At 29.4% G+C, this 17,574-nt stretch overlaps 1 protein-coding gene across 1 annotated transcript; it reads left to right on the forward strand.

The window, feature by feature from the left end:
• The first annotated feature begins 11,086 nt into the window (after positions 1-11,086).
• LOC109798632 (arogenate dehydratase/prephenate dehydratase 6, chloroplastic) lies at positions 11,087-12,985 on the forward strand. Its single transcript, XM_020358967.3, has one exon. The coding sequence runs from the start codon at positions 11,455-11,457 to the stop codon at positions 12,748-12,750; it is 1,296 nt and encodes a 431-aa protein (XP_020214556.1). The 5' UTR covers positions 11,087-11,454; the 3' UTR covers positions 12,751-12,985.
• The last annotated feature ends 4,589 nt before the right edge of the window (positions 12,986-17,574 follow it).

Below are 17,574 nucleotides of genomic sequence, written 5' to 3' on the forward strand. Positions count from 1 at the left end.
GAACTCTACACAACTCAAAGGACTTTGATTTCTAGCTTTACAAACCTGAATCAACAACATTAACAAATCAACTCCTTGGGGAAGGGATCACTTACTCACAAGAAGAAGAAGGAATTTTCAACTCTAAAGAACTTCTCTCTAACTTATCTCTCTAGGATTTTTTAAGAATGAACTTATGAAACTCAATTATAAAAAAAAAACATTAAATACTCATTCTTTCATGATCAAATAGAACTTTTGTCTAGATAAACCCTCTAAACACTTAAAAATTCTTCAGGAATTTCTTAACCCCTAAAATCCCTCAACAACAATTCCAAAAATAACACACGTCACATGATCATTAATAAATATAATAATTACAAAAACATATAGTATTATTACAATCAACATTGAAATGATTCATAATTGTCGTAATAAAAAAATTATAATCAATCAACTAATTCAAACACACATATATTAATATATGAATTTTATAGTCAACACGATGATTTGGTTCAGCTGTTGAACAAATTTTATGATACTTGAGGTTGTAAAGGAGCTTCCTCCCATGCATGAAATTGTCCATAATATGAGAGATGATTCTAAATGTGTCACTAGGCCACAACTTTATCTGAACCATATATACTCGTAATAAATGAAATAGATGTAGAAAATGCAGTAGATGGGGTTAAAACCCAAGAATTGGAAGCTTGATATATTTGTTCATTTCAGGCATTAGAGAAGTTTAAACCTTGATCTTCCTACTTCTTCTGAAATGCATCCTTTGTTTCACTTCTCATAATTAGGACGTAACTGATTAACTACTTGACTTGTTCAGTTATGAGTGATGATGACTTTAAGGGAGGTATGATTTTAGTTTTAGGTCTCGTATTTGATTTTTATTTATTTTTTATGTATATGTCTCTTATTTGATTAACTTCGTCGAAATAGACTTGAAGAATTTCTTTTAACCTCTTCCTATTCTCCCTTCATTTTTATTTCCACTTTTAAATATTATTTTTCGAAGCGACAACCAGATTAACTAATTTAAACTAATCCAATAATTGTTGGATTGGATTAGTTCGATTTACTTAGTAAAAAAAACACCTTACAACTATTTCCTCTTTTTTTCTTGTCAACAGCGAGATCATCTATCAAAATTTTATGATGAAGTATTTCTAACATTTCATAGCAGTTAACACATAGTATATAATCTAAGGAGTTAGAGAGTGTTCACCGATATAATAATAAATAAATAATTGTTCACCGATTGAAAAAAAAAAAAGTACATCCTTTTTCATTTGATTAAGGATGATAGTTCTTTGTCGCGGGCCTTTAATTTTGGTTTGGTGTCGATAGCAGCTAACACATTGTATATAATCTAGAGACTTACGGAGTTCACCGATAAAAAAAAAAACAATTCATCGAAAAAAAAAACTACACCCTATTTCATTTGATTAAGGATGCCGGTGGGTAAAATTTGAGTAAAATGATACAATGTCAATTCTCATGTTCATATATGCATTATATATATATATATATATATATATATATATATATATATATATATATATATAAGATGAGGGTTCAAATAATACCGATATAACTTTTACTAAGTGTTACATCGCTAAATAATTTTATATTAAATGTGAATTTTATAAATTCAACCGTTAGATTGAAAGTTCTTTACTCTTAGATCACATATACAAAATTTTATATTAATCTAAGATGATTTGATACTTCATTCTTATAAAACAAAATTGACGTAATATATTTATTTTAAAATATACTAAAATATGAACACTTTGATTACCCTCAAGTTGTTGTTCAATTTTAACAAAATTTGTTATATACATATGAATTTTTAATCTAACGGTTGGATTTACAAAATTTACATTTAATATAAAGTTATTGAGCGGTATAATAATTAGTAAAAGTTACACCGATGTCGTTTAAACTCTCTCTCTCTCTCTCTCTCTCTCTCTCTATATATATATATATATATATATATATATATATATATATAATCTAAACCACATATCACAGTAAGTAGTAAGTAATTCTATTTGAATGAGGTAAAATTATTATAAACAATAAAACTATTTCTATAAATAAATTTAACATAGTTACTGAAGACTTGTTTCATTATTTGTTAATTAGGATAGTATGAACAAAATCTTAGATTTATCTTATTGTCATCGTTAATATATATATATATGGATAAAAAAATTGTCATAATTTGTTGGATATTTATATACTCAAAGTTATTATATTTTAATTAACTTGAATACGATCGTTTACGATGTATATGTTTGAAAAACTAATAAATATAAATTTTATTATAGTACTAACGTTAATAATAAAGAATTAATATAAAAAGAACATCAAAAGTATAGTATAGAAGTTTAAAAAAAAACAGTAAAAAAAAACTTAAAAAATCTCAGAGATAATCTAATTTATAATTATAAAATATTACAATAGCATTATTTAACTTAATTCAAAATTCAAAATTTTATTTATAAAAATATAATAAATATATTTTACGTGTATGAATGCAAGTAGACCCCATGCTTCCATTCATATTTGTAAAATTTTGTCAGTTGTACTAAAATTTAAACACCCCCTTTTTTTATTTATAGGAATTAAAGGTATTTCCAAGCCGATACTTCAAGATTTCACTGTGAGGTATGATGTATAAAGATTACTGGAATTATGATATGTGTGTTTGACAAACTAATGTCTATATGCTAACATTATCAACAAAAAATTAATAATAGAAAAACATTGATGAAAAGAATAGTATACAACTTAATTGAAAAAATCAAAGATAATTTAATTTTAGTTTTACAAAAATGATTTTCTTTCTTGTTTTTCCTCTCAAACGAAAGGTAGCTGATATTTTTATCTTATTTTTTCCTTTTGATTTCCTTTTTATTTATGTAACAATGTATGTTTTTACTAACTATTTTTGATTTTATTAAATTATGTGTTGTGTTGATTTGTTGTTATAATTATGGAGAAATTTGGAGAATTAGGAAATTCTTGTGAGTTATAAGTGATTAGGAGGTTCCTTTAGACAGATGTTCAATTTGACCATAAGGAAAGAGTGTATAAAATTTCTTTTAAGATTTGAATTTCATAAGTTCAATTCTGAAGAAAACTTAAGTTAGAAAGAAAAACTCTGAAATTTCTAAAACTCTTCCTTTTTCTTCTTCTTCTTCATAGATTTTCGAGAGTTGTAGAAGTTCTTAATCGAGTAGTTAATTGATAATTCAAAGTTGTTGAAGCTAAGAATCATGATAGGTGCAATGTGGTATGGAACTTCTTAGAGTTGGCACAGAAACCTACCCTCTACTTCCTCTTTTCTTTTGGATTCTTGAGATTTTGAGGTAAGGGAAGCCATACTTGGTCCTTGTTGATTGTTGAGTTGTTATGCAATATTAATTGTTTGTTGAATGATTTCAATTATGTAGTTGAAATTCTATGATTCTAAAGCTAGGTGTTGAGCTTTGGTGCCCTTGGTTTTCAATGAGAGAAATTTGGTGAATTTGAACGATCTTTGGTTGCATGTTGTCTCTTTGTTAAAAATTGAGTTAAGTATGATGATTGAATGTATATTGTTGTGTTGCATGCTTGGATTGTTTAAGTTTCACATTGAGCAAATTCGTGAATCTATCAAGTGTAGAATTTATTATCCATCGAGAGCACCTTCATGGTGCCAAGCGTGGCTCAAATCAAAGGTCATTTATCTTGCTCACACTAGGTGCATGATTGGTGGTGTTGAACATGAGGAGAAAGAATAGTCTCTGACTTGATCACACTGAGTGATTTGAATGGCGTCAGGCATGAGGTGAGAGAATTGTCTCGGGCTTGGTAATGTTGAGCCCCAAATTGTGTGGCACCCAACATGACCACAACATAGCTCTTTGTCTAAGTTAGGCACCAATGGAGTGATGTCAAGCATGATGACAGAGATAATTGTCTTTAACTGAAATGGGACCAAACGTGGAAATTGTCATTCCAAGCGTGAGGGCAATAGAGGCTTTTTGCCTCATCCACGTCAGGCACAGGTTGAGTGGCATCAAACGTGGCCGAGCTTAAGAGCTTTTTGCCTTAATGACGCTAGGCATGAAAAGAATGACATTAGGTGTTGGTTGCATATTTACAATATGTTGTTTTAGCTAAGTGTTGAGCATAGTATGAGTAGAAGGATAACTTATATGTTGTATGTTGTTGTATGATATCACTTATTTACATTGATGTATGTAGTTGATTAAATCTTTGAAGTATAACATGAGTTGTATGTTATGTTGTGTTGAGTAATTGTGTTTGATAATGCTTAAGACATGAAGTTGTATTAAGTTGATTGACTTAGGACTATAAGAGAGGTAGTTTTAAAAGTTAGATATCTCACTATGAGGATATTGTTGTGGTGCTCTACGAGCTTAATTGTTGAGAACCTTTCTTGAGGTTGACCCTTGAAGTGAATAGTAGAGTTTCCTCTAGGACCTTAGTTGATGCAGTATGTAGACAAGGTCAAGACATATGTGTATAAAACAACCAAAGTAGAGTAAGGTACAAAGTCTAAGGCCAAAATCCCTACCCATGTACTCAAGAGACATAGTATTTGGAGGGTAGCCAAAATTCCATAGGTGGCTTAGTTATGCAAGCTAATGGTGTGGTAAAGCCACACCAAAGTTGTTCTACTTGATAAAAATACTAGACTTCATAATTTAAGTAGAAAAATCCAAGAAACCATGTTGTTGTGAATTTTATCCAAATTGATTGTTGATTTAGCTAGATTGAAAAGGTCAAGTTGTTGATTTGATGGGGTCAAACCACTTAGACTACTCACCTGTGTTGTACAAGATCTCCGTAATTGAATATGTTACAACGCATGTAGTTGTATGTTGTGCATATGTTGTGTTGTGTGTTGCTCAAGTTGATTGATGTGTTGTGCTATAATATGACATGTTGATAGTGTTGTGTGTTGAGGAACTGGTATAGTTGATGATATGTAGAATAAGTTGATGAGTTTTTTATACTAATATTGTAGAATTTCCTACTTTGTATTGTTTACGTTGATTATTTTTTAATAATAGTTTATTCTTACATGTTTCCATGTGATTGAACTATAATAATCATACTTGATATGGAAGTAGAGAAAGGATAGACTACATGCAGAGTTCTTTTGAGGTCATGTTGATGATGATGGTGCTAATCTTTTTGGAGCTACCTTTGTGTAGTGTGACTAGTTGTATATAGTAGTGGATTTGACTTGTTACTAGGATTATTATTTAGTATATGGGTTACTATATACATTTATATACTTGTATAAAATTTTATTTTCTTTAATTATTGCCAAAACTCTTATATATATATATATATTAGTATCTATTTCTATACATGACTTGCATAATAATTTTAGGTAATTAGTTGTAAGTATATGTCGTAACCGGGATCACGACGGGATGACGGTAACATTTATTTTTCAATGGAGCCGCCACCAATATTTTATTTTAAGGGAAAAATATTGGAAAATCCTTTAAAAGATAATCTTTAAAATCAAAGTTGGGTTTGGGAGTCAATTACGTGTAGGGAAGGTATTAGCACCCTACGACGCCTGTAAAAACAGTACCTTTAATTAAGTGCGCAAAATTATATAAATTTATAAACATTAAATTTACTCCTCAGAAATGTATGTGAGATGCTTCTTTTTTATTTTATATTAGAAAATTATAGGGATTTGGGTTAGCAAATGACTAATGAATAAACCCTTCCAGTAACATGAAAGATAAAATTGTTATTCAATCAATGTTATTAATTTTTATTTGTTGATGCGAAATTATGCTTAAAGCTTAGGACAATGAATAATTATTCTATTAACTTTTATGATTTACATGATATTAAAGGGTAGAAGTGCTCCTCAATTAATATCATTAACCATAAAAATAAGTATACATGAAGCAAAATTATGTTTACATTTTTTTATCTAAAGAAATAGATTTTGCATAAGGATTCAAGTTAGCGAATGGCTAATCAATAAATACCTCCAATAACGTTAAAAATAGAAGTGCTACTTAATTAATGTTATTGGTTGCAACATATCTTTATAAATAAAAAAAAATTGTTAATGAGAGTTTAAGCTACAAATGACTAGTCATTAAACTTCCAGGACCTAATAATGTTAAAGATAAAAATGTTATTCAATTAACATTATTATTGGTCGTATATTAAATATTTTTATAAATAATAATCTTAAAGGCAACAAACCATATTCACTATGTACAAACAATAAACAAAAATAAATAAATAAATAAACAATAAATAAAAAAATAAAATAAATAAAATAAACAAATAAATAAAAGAAAGAAGAAAAAAAAAGTTAAGAAAAGAAATGATACCAAATGAGTTGAATCTTCGAATATGATGATCAAGAAGGTGCTTTTTGGCTACCTTTCACACTACAGAGGTGCCTCACAGATCTCAAGAAATACAAAAGAGAGAGGGGGAGAGAAAAAAAAAATTTCAAGCTTTAAAGAGTATTGGACGAAATTTTTCTGCGTACTGGAAACAGTGCCCCAGACGTCAATTTATAGACGTCAGACCTGACCAGAACGGCCCGTTCCAAAATCGGAACAGCCCGTTCTGAAAATGGACGTTATGTGTTAAATGTGAATCTGGAACGGCCCGTTCTAAATTCAAAACGACCCGTTCTAAAAGCGCAACGGCCCGTTCTAAAATTCGGAACGGCCCGTTCCAGATAAGGAAATTTAGGCCTTTTAACTGACTTGGAACAGCCCGTTCCGAATTTGGAACGGCCCGTTCTGGGCTACTTAACATTTTTTTTTTGCTTCAAACTTCCTTGTTGTCACCTTCATACTTTGAGAGCTCCTCCTCTTCATAATAGATGTCCATTTTATTAATTTTGTGAGTCCGGATAAAATTGATTATTCACAGTTGCCCCTCTTTAAATAATCTAAATAAGGTAATTTAGATCATTTGTGATAAGAAATAAATAAAGATGTGAATTAATTTTATCTAGCTACCCAAGACATAGCTCTTATTGTTGATGAAATAAGTTCTTGAAAGATTCAATGCTTTTGCTTGAACAGTCCAATGCTAGAATGTTGTGTTGGGATCATCAAGTGTTAGTGTTGGATCAACCAAATGTTAATGTTGAATACTTGTGGTGGAGGAGTTGAATGCTTGTGCTTGATCAACCTAATATCAATGTTTGAGAGTATATTTTCTTCACTATTAGTTAAGTATAATAATTTGAGATTGTTACGATTTCTTTCTACCTCATTTTCATATAAGTATTGAAACAAAAATTAACAAAAATTGAAAGAGAGTTAAAAATCATGGGCAAATTATTTCTATTTTGTTCTTTTTAAAATTGTTGGTTTTAAGATTTTTTTTAAACATTAGAAAAAAGATCAGTTCACCAAACACATTGTTTAGTTCTTTTGTTTCTAATCAGCTCATCAAAGATCCCCAACTAAAATTAGGTTATTTGATATGATGTTTTATAGGTTTCTGAACCAATCAACAGCGACAACTAGATTTTTGTTGATTTGAATGTTTGATAGAATTAAGTTTGATGAAAAGACGTTTTTCAAAACCAATTAAAATCATATATATACAGACTGAAGTAGGTTTTTTTGTTTGAAACAATTGTGTTTTTAATTTTAAAACATGCTTTTCTAAAAACTTAATTTAAAAAATCAAAAAAATTGTTTAGAATAAAAAAATAAAACTTATTCTTAAAAATAATTAAAGAAATTTTTTTAAAAATGTACTAAATAAAAAAATTGTTTGGAATGAAAAATAAATCATTTATCCAAGACAAGTGAGTTTTTATTTTATTTAGGAATGATAAATAATTTCTTATTGGTGAGTAATATCCAAACTCATCCTAACTTTAATAAGGAATATTCGATTTAATCGGACAAAAAAAATGCTTAATTTATTAAATCGATTATGAAGATAGAGATGAATATATGCATGTTCGCCTCCTTCACGTGCCTGCTTGAAATTTTTAGAAACTTAGCTTATTATTTTTTAAAAATTTACTTAATATGTATGTAATTCTTACTCTATTTTTAAATTTATTTCAAATAAAATTTAATTAATATAAATTTTTAATTGCTATTCTATGTTAAAAAATTATATTTTTTTGTAAAAAATATTTAATTAATTTTTAAACAAATGTGAAACAAGTACATGTATACTTAATACCTGACGGGAACAAAGATAGGATGCAAATTTCATATTTATGAAGCATGGGAATATGAATTGATATAGAGTATGAAAACAAGGACAAGGATATTGAAACCCGCATTTGTCTCAACTCATTGTCATGCCTATTTTCATCCATCACTTGTTGTTTTTATTTAAGATTCAAAAGGAAAAGTGAGTGGTGGACTTATGCTCATTTAGAAGTGAACAAATGCATACCTCACTCTAATTAAATTAATAGTATATGTTTAAAAAAAATTATTTTGTACTCTTGATTTCATATATTAAATTCATCGATAAACATTTTTAATATTTATGTTTTTATCTTATAGATGATAATAATAATAATTATTATTATTAACTTTTATTTTTACTAAAAAATTGCATCCACTGCCACTGATTATTGTCATTAAAAATCTAAAGCATTGTTTAGCCTTTGTATAAGAATCAGTAAAAAAAAATATAATAGAGTTAATTACCTATATACATATCTTTTAATTGTGTCATGTCATGTCACTATAAACACATTTATTTTTAACAGTGACATGTAACAATTAAAAGATATAATTAGTTGCCGGTGTAAAATTTTTTTTACACTAACAATGTATAAGTGATTAACTCAATACAATAACTACTTTTAAATAAAATTACTTATCCCAATTTAATGAATATTGATAAAATATTGGTATAATTAGTGTTAAGAGTAATTTAGAAAAATATAAAGAGTAAATAATGATCAAATTAATTCCTAAAATTTATGTCACTTTCAATTTAATCTCTAATTCTAATAAGATTAAAAAATGTTCTTGAAAATTTATTATGCTACTCATTTGAGTCTTTCTATTAAATAAAATTTGTTCTCTTAAACAAAAAGGCATACCTGATACAATAATGTAATGTTACATACACATCATACATATGTGGGTTGGCACATGTCATGTGAGTGTCACGTGGAGTATATGTATCACATTACATATAACTATAACACTATCATTTTAATCTTTAAAATTGTAACACTATTATTTTAATCCTTGAATTGTAATACAATGTCACTTTAATCTTTGAAAATATAACTCAATGTCACTTTAGTCCTTAGAATTTTAACTAGACAGCACTTTAGTCCTCAAACGTCGTCATTTTATTTTAATTAGGTAATTATGACTTTAATATTTACACAATAAAATAGATAATTAAGTTAATATTGTAAATATAATGACAAACATAACAAAATTGCACTTAGAAGGTATTAGAGGACCATCAAACAAAACAATAAAAAGAGAAAAATAATAAATAAAAAAATAAATATTATACGGTATGTAACACTTTTAAAATATGTTATTGAATATATTAATCTTTCTAGAAATAATATTAATTTATATAAGGAAATTAATTATGAAAATAAAATATAAATATTGAGAAGTTATAAATTATTTTTATTTATGTATTTTAAATAGTGAAATGGATAAAAATGGGGGAAAATTGATGATAGAAAAAAGAGATATAGCATATTTAAAATTAAAAAAAAAACTAATATTTTAACATGTGCAATACATGCACATATTAAATATTTATTATATATAACTAAAATTTAAAATAAACTATGTATATAAATAAGTATTATGTTTGAACATATAAATTATATATAAAATTTGAATAATAATTTATTTTAAAATATTAAAACTTAACTCATAAATATTTATGATAAATAAAAATTAAATTAGATATGAAATAAAAAAATCATAAAAACACTATCACTAAAGGAAACATCTCCTAAAAGGCTAAAATTACTCTTGTAAAATATAGTGGTTCTTGTTTTATACATAGAAGTCCATACTAATGTTAAATACCAAAATTTTAATATGATTTGAATATATTTATCATCCTATTTGTAATATTAATTTAATTATCTATTTTATTTTTAAAATATTTAAATCATAATTATTTAATTAAAATAAAATTATAACAATGTTTTAGGACTAGAGTAATGTAGAATTAAAACTTTAAGGAATAAAGTGATATTGAGTTACAATTTCAAGAACAAAAGTGATATTGAATTACAATTTTAAGGACTTAAATGATATTGTATTATGGTCATATGTCATGTGGTACATATACGTTATGTGACATCCTCACGTGACATGTGTTACTCTATATATGTACCATGTGTATGTCACATGACATTATCATGTCACGTGTGTTTTCGTTTAAGAAAATAGATCTTATTTAACAGAAAGACTTAGAGTGATAAATTACACTTTTATGAACTTTTTTGAGTTTCATAAAAATCAGAGACTAAGATAAGAATGACATACAAATTCAGAAACTAATTTGATCATTTACTCAAATATAAATTTAAAATAAATTTAATAATATCAATTAAATTAATTATTTTATTTGAAAGCAATCAATCAATTTTTTTAATTACAGTGAATTAGATAATTTGTTTTATTAAAAAGACAAAAAAAATATATTATGGTGTAATTTTTTTTTAACAAAAAAGCATAATTTCCTATTATAATTAAAAAATATTTTAAATAAAATAAAAAATATTTTCTTTAATACAAAAGAACTAATGATAATATAATTTATCACCTATTTGTTATAAAAATTTACTGAAGGGTAATATTTGCGAGACTACAACCGAATATACTTTTTTCCTATTTGAACACACACTCTTTTTATATCTTTAGAGAATTTACATAGCTGTTTTTCTCAACGTAAAAGTTTAATGTTTTAAATAGATGTATTTGAAATATACATGAACAGAACAGGATAGGGCATCTTTCTACTCAGAAAAAGAGGGGGGAAAGTTCACCAAACACTTGTTTTTTTTCCTTTTACAAAACTAGAAATAAATTTGAAAACACTAATGCATGATGGGCAAGGCAGAAATTATACAACACTACCATAAACAGATTATTTGAATAATAATTAAATAAAAATAAATGACCGTGTGATGATGTCCGTATGCAATGTTAGAGATAAAAGAGTGAGAGGGGGGTAGGTGCGGGATTGACCGACCCCTACATCCTTCCCCTTCACGCACACACCATCCCCTCAAGACTTCTCACGTTCCATTTCCTCGTCAAAATCCTAAACCAACCAACTAATATATAAACCCTTTCATCAGCTTCACGTTCCCTTCTCCAAAAGAGAACAACACCAAACTTATAAGCCCCCAAAGCCAAATTCAAGCAACTAAATTTCTTCTTAATTCCACTTTAGTCCCCTAACATGCAGACCCTCACTCCAACGTCCTCAAACCCTCTCAACTATCTGAACCGGGCGCGTTACTCAGTTATTCGGGTCGGAACGACCCGATTTACAGTCAAATGCGGCCACGGCTACGAATCCGCGAGTTTCTCGCAGGGATTCGGCGCCAGCCGAGCCGATTGGCAAAGCTCCTGCGCCATCTTAGCCAGTAAAGTGTTTTCGCAGCAGGGCGATTCTCCTGCGGGGGGCGGCGGCGGCGGCGACCATGTTGGCGCCGTCAACGGCAACAACGCCGCCGTAACGAATCTAAATCTCGTACCTGTGAAGCGCGACGGTGACAACAGCAAGCCGCTCCCGCCGAAGCCGCTGACGATCTCCGACCTAGCTCCGGCGCCGATGCACGGCTCGCAGCTGCGCGTGGCGTACCAGGGCGTTCCCGGCGCGTACTCGGAGGCCGCGGCGGGGAAGGCGTATCCGAACAGCGAGGCGATACCGTGCGACCAGTTCGAAGTGGCGTTCCAGGCGGTGGAGCTCTGGATCGCGGACCGCGCGGTTCTCCCGGTGGAGAACTCCCTCGGCGGCTCGATCCACCGCAACTACGACCTCCTCCTCCGCCACCGCCTCCACATCGTCGGCGAGGTCCAGCTCCCGGTGCACCACTGCCTCCTCGCGCTCCCCGGCGTCCGCAAGGAATTCCTCGAGCGCGTCATCTCGCATCCGCAGGCGCTGGCGCAGTGCGAGCACTCGCTCACGAGGCTCGGCCTCACCGTGGCGCGCGAGGCCGTAGACGACACGGCCGGCGCCGCGGAATTCGTCGCCGCGAACGGCCTCCGCGACACGGCGGCGATCGCGAGCGCGCGCGCGGCGGAGCTGTACGGCCTGCAAGTCCTGGCGGACGGAATCCAGGACGATCCGAGCAACGTGACTCGATTCGTGATGCTGGCGAGAGAACCTATCATTCCGCGCACGGATCGGCCGTTCAAGACGAGCATCGTGTTCGCGCACGATAAAGGAACTTCGGTTCTCTTCAAAGTCCTGTCTGCGTTCGCCTTTAGGAACATCAGCTTGACGAAGATCGAGTCTCGGCCTCACCGTAGCCGTCCGATTCGCGTGGTGGAGGATGACGAGAGCGAGGGAACTGCGAAGCACTTTGAGTATTTATTCTACATCGATTTCGAAGCTTCCATGGCCGAGGTTAGGGCGCAGAACGCCCTCGCTGAGGTTCAGGAATTCACCTCTTTCTTGCGGGTGTTGGGGAGTTACCCTATGGATATGACACCGTGGAACCCTTCCTCTTCTTGTCCCCAGGAAAGTTAGTTAACATTTCGCCGCTTCTGCAATGCCCTATCCGTCGTTCTGAATTTTTCATTCTGTTAAGAAAAACGACGTCGTTTTTGTTTTCACTTTTCATTTCCCTTTTACCGTGTATATTTCATTTTTGAGTTTCACACTTCAGTTTAGTAGTGTATTGGGACCTGGCAGCGTAAATACTGTCGTTTAATTATTTATAAAGTGATTTTTAATTAGATAATAATATGTGAAAATTAAATTATTTTTCTTTGTTAAAAATTGTTAGATTCAAAGGACTCGCATTTCACCCATTTGTTAGGAAGTGGATGCACTAAGGTCTAGGGTGGTAAAAAAAAAAGGAGTTAAAGTGTGGTTGCTAGATAAATATTTTTGTGTCACCAAAAATGTCTTGATGTGTTTGGTGTTTCCCACTTTCCGTGGGGGTGAAGGATATTTTATGTTTTTGCACGTGTAAAATGCTGTACTGGAGAGGGATAGAATATTCGGCTTGGCATCTCACTGTACTAGGTATTTTTAAATTCAGTCTTGTATTTTACTAATGTGAATGAATATACATGATGGCTAACTTACAAATATAATATTTTTTGCTGCATAATTTATGTTAGAGAATGAATTTATTTATCTTTTTTACTAGAATAAATTTTTCCATTAAGCATTATTTATGTGGATAGAAGTTGTTGACATTATTATGTCATGTCAATAAATGAAATGTAAAATGTTACAATAACATAAATTAAAAAAGAAAAAGTTAAGTGCTAAGAATATTTTATAACACTTTCTTAGCTTTAAAAAAAACACTTTTTTAACATATTCTTTTAATTGCTTAGGGCAAAGACGATTTTTATACTTGATAGAATCATGATTTGGACTCAACATTTGTAATTTTTATTCAAATTTAACATGCAACTCACAAATTCAAATATATATATATATATATATATATATATATATATATATATATATATATATATAATCACTTCAAAATGATAAAAAAAAGATCACCACATGTAACCACCAATTTTCAAATTTCTATAATTTTCTTCTCCAACAACTAGAAAGAAATTTTTTATAAAAAAAACAATAATTTTCAGTCTTCAATTCAATAGCATGATTACAATTTGATGAATTTAGATAATAATTCACACATACAACACAATAAGATAAAATATACAAGCTTCCTTTACTTCAAATCACTAATGCTTTGTTTGGGAGAGGGGGGAATATAAGAAAATGAGGGAGAATATGTGAGGATTGACTTGATAAGAAATGAGTAGGAAATATAATGGAATAAAGTGAAATTTGTAATTGTTTGATAGATTGAAATTAAGTAAGAAATAGAATGAAGTTAGTATTTATAATTACTATTTTATCCTCATCCTACAATATAGTTTAAATTATTATCTTTTTACATATCGTAATTTTACATATTTTATAAATTTCATAATAATCCTCTCAACGAATAACGTATAAAAAATAATGTAAGACTCATTTATAATTTCTCTCAATTTTTCTTAAATGCACTTCACTAAATATGATTTTTTTTTTTTACAAATATGCTCTAATCCACTATAATCCTTTCTCTTCCCATTAAATCATTTCCACCAAACAAAGGGTAAGACAAGAGGTAGAAGAAAGATGAATACTAAAAAATGCTACTTTGAGCTCTCACCGCATCACGACCCTGATCCTAATTCTTAGCACTTTAAACTTCGAATTTTCAATCTAACACCACCACTCAACTATAAGAACGAGTTTGAATATTTATACAAAATCAAAAAAAGAAAAATAATTTATTTAACTCCAAAGTTTATCACTTTAATTTCTCTCTAAATTTTTTAAGAAAATTTTATATATTTTTTCCTAAATTTGGTCAATAATGATATCAACTCTTAAATAACTAATAAGAATTATTCAATTCTTAGAATTTTAAAATATTAAATTAATAAATCACATAAATCATTCACGTAATAAAATTAAGTAAACAATTATATAATTTACCGTGTTACATCTCGCCTTAAAGTATTTAGTACACAATTAAGTTTATAAATTCACAATCTGAGATCAGGAACTCTAGTTACGCCAATCCTTATTTGAAGTTAAAATTGGTCATGCCCCCTCGATTGTGCCCAGAGACGTAAAGGAGACATGCTCGTGAGACCAATATTGAAAACATTGCATTGCCATCTTGTCAAGAAGCAAGAGAATCTTAAGATATTGCACGTTTTGTTTAGATAGTTATGTTATTCGTACAATAATGCAAAATATACAATTATAGAAAAATGCTAGATCATGCATATTCCCTTCGACTAATTAAAAAAGCTTTTTTTCTTTTTAATTAAAATTTATATTTTATAATTAAAAAACTATAAACGTCAATCACAATTAATTCGAAACAGCTTTCGATTAAAATTTCAATGGATGCATAATTGCTCGTAATTATTTAAAGAACATGTCCATTTAATAATGAGTAACTTTTACACGCAAGACTAATTATTTTTATTAAGAGTATGTTGCTTAAAAATAAAATATTGTTTTTGTATGTCACATATAATTTTGAGTTGTTTAAAATAAAATAAAAAAGTTTTTTATATAAATAATTTTTTTATTGTGAATTATTTATTATGTATGTGTTTGTGAAAGAGAGAAAATATGAAATATAGAATAAAGAGATAAATATTTATGAATTTAAATGAGTTGTTCAAATGTGACACGACAATAAAAGATTCAATAAAGTAAAATAAGACACATGATTAAATGATTTAGATCGTAAATATTCTCAAAAAATTTCTTTTAATTGTGTTTTTTTCATCTAAAAATTGAGTTTAATTTTACATGAACTAAACTTATTTATAAATACGGTAGATTCAGATTAATTCATTTAAATATTATTAAAATATCAATTAGTATTATTTTTATTTAAATAAATATTCATATGTTTGATTTTGTATTTAGATTGAAGCTTCATACCTGATTTTATGTGGATGGGGGTTTAAGTAGTTTTTTTGTTAGATAAAAATTATAAAATGTTCTATACCAATTTTTATTTCTTAATTATTTTTAAATTAAAACATTCAAATATAAATCATATTACTTCACAATCAATTTTAATCAAAATCAATTATACGTAATTATTTTATTCAAAATCAATTTTACACTCATTCACCAAAATACATACACACCCATTATCGTGGATGTGATTGGACCTTAGACTCAAGTAATCTCGCTAGCTATTTTGGCCATGTCTCCCTTAAGTTGTTTGAGAATTACGTTTAAAATATCTTCATTTTGTTTTAAATATTTTAACCTTAGCTATATTAACAAAAGTATGAACCCACTCAAAGAATAAATGAATGTAAAAGATCTTTTTCAAAAATATTGTTTTAAAACTTTTTCACGAAAAAAAAACATTTTTCAAAATTAACAAATTCAATTTGCACTTGGTTCTGTTAGAAATTTTATTTCTAATAATTATTGTGGACTACATATATTATTTGTAGTATTTATATTAATTATTTACATTTAGTTGAGCACAATAAAAGTGATCTAATTTTAGTGAACCTTTAGACTGCCAACAGAAAAAAAATTATATGAGCCCAAATAAGTGAAAACCAGATTTGGCCCGTTAAAAGTTAATGAGAACCCTAATAGGTTTAAAATCATAAAAATGGTCATGGTCTCTAATATGTCAAATCAGAAACACATATCTCTATCTCCTCATCAGAAAAGTAATATCAAGTCCCGTTAAGGAATTTAGTGATTTGGCCGAGGAAGATCATTGCACCAAAAGACTATTCTACTGTAACCTTTTGATTAACGTCAATGGATACAGGTCCCTATTATTAACATTAACTCTATAATCTGAGATAACGGTTCTTAATATTGATTAATGGATAATTTCTATATTTGATTTAAGAAATTTATCCCAACACTATATTCATTACTCACGACACATCTATACACATTTTCACCTCAAATATTTAAAACATGCAAAAGCTACTTCAGCTTCAAAACGACACGCATGGAATGATTCAAATCCTTTACCTCACATAACCAAACATGCATGCCTCCGGTTGGTGAAACATTTGGTGCACGTTTGATTCTTTAAGTAGGGAGTTTATGAAAAATACTTAAAAATGATTTTTTTTTTGTCAAAATTGATTTTAAAGTGATGTAATTTATATTTAAATATTTATAATTTAATGAATGACAATAATAAAATATAAAATATTTTTTATTTAAAATAATTTTAAGCCAAAATCAATTTCTTGATTCATTTTCTTGTTACAACATGGTACATTTGGAAGTCCAAGAACATTGAAGTATTTCTAGATATAGTTTGGTAACATTAGTTTATTATCAATCAAAATACTTGATTAATGACATTATTTATTAGTCTTCGAGTATCAAGACTTTATATGATAGGATAAAATCCATCTCCAAAACACTTTGTTAAGTTGAATACATATGGTAACTCGGAAGGAAACCCAAATCTTTCCAATTTTGGAGGAGTTTTCAGAGATTAACTCAAGAATTGGATAAAATGATATGCATATTTGTGTGATTTTACTTCAAATACAAATATTAGCAATTTTTCATGATTTGTCTATTTCTAAATATAATATGTAAATATCATATTTACAAGTGATCATTTCTCTTATCAATTAGGGAGTTTCATTGATTCACCCTTATGCTCCTTTAAATTCTAAAATTAGAGTTTTCTCCGATCTATCATGGAATTTTTCTTTCCATCATTTTTTTCGTGAAAAGAATAAAATACCATATTCTCTTGCTAAGATTGGGAATACCTTGTTTAACACTTTAATCGTATAA

This window comes from Cajanus cajan, chromosome 8 (assembly GCF_000230855.2).
Source record: "Cajanus cajan strain Asha chromosome 8, NIPB_CcT2T_4, whole genome shotgun sequence".
Lineage (NCBI taxonomy): Eukaryota > Viridiplantae > Streptophyta > Magnoliopsida > Fabales > Fabaceae > Cajanus > Cajanus cajan.

Excerpts from the sequence above, each read along its gene's own strand:
- LOC109798632 (XM_020358967.3), top strand. The coding sequence starts at position 11,455 with ATGCAGACCCTCACTCCAACGTCCTCAAACCCTCTCAACTATCTGAAC.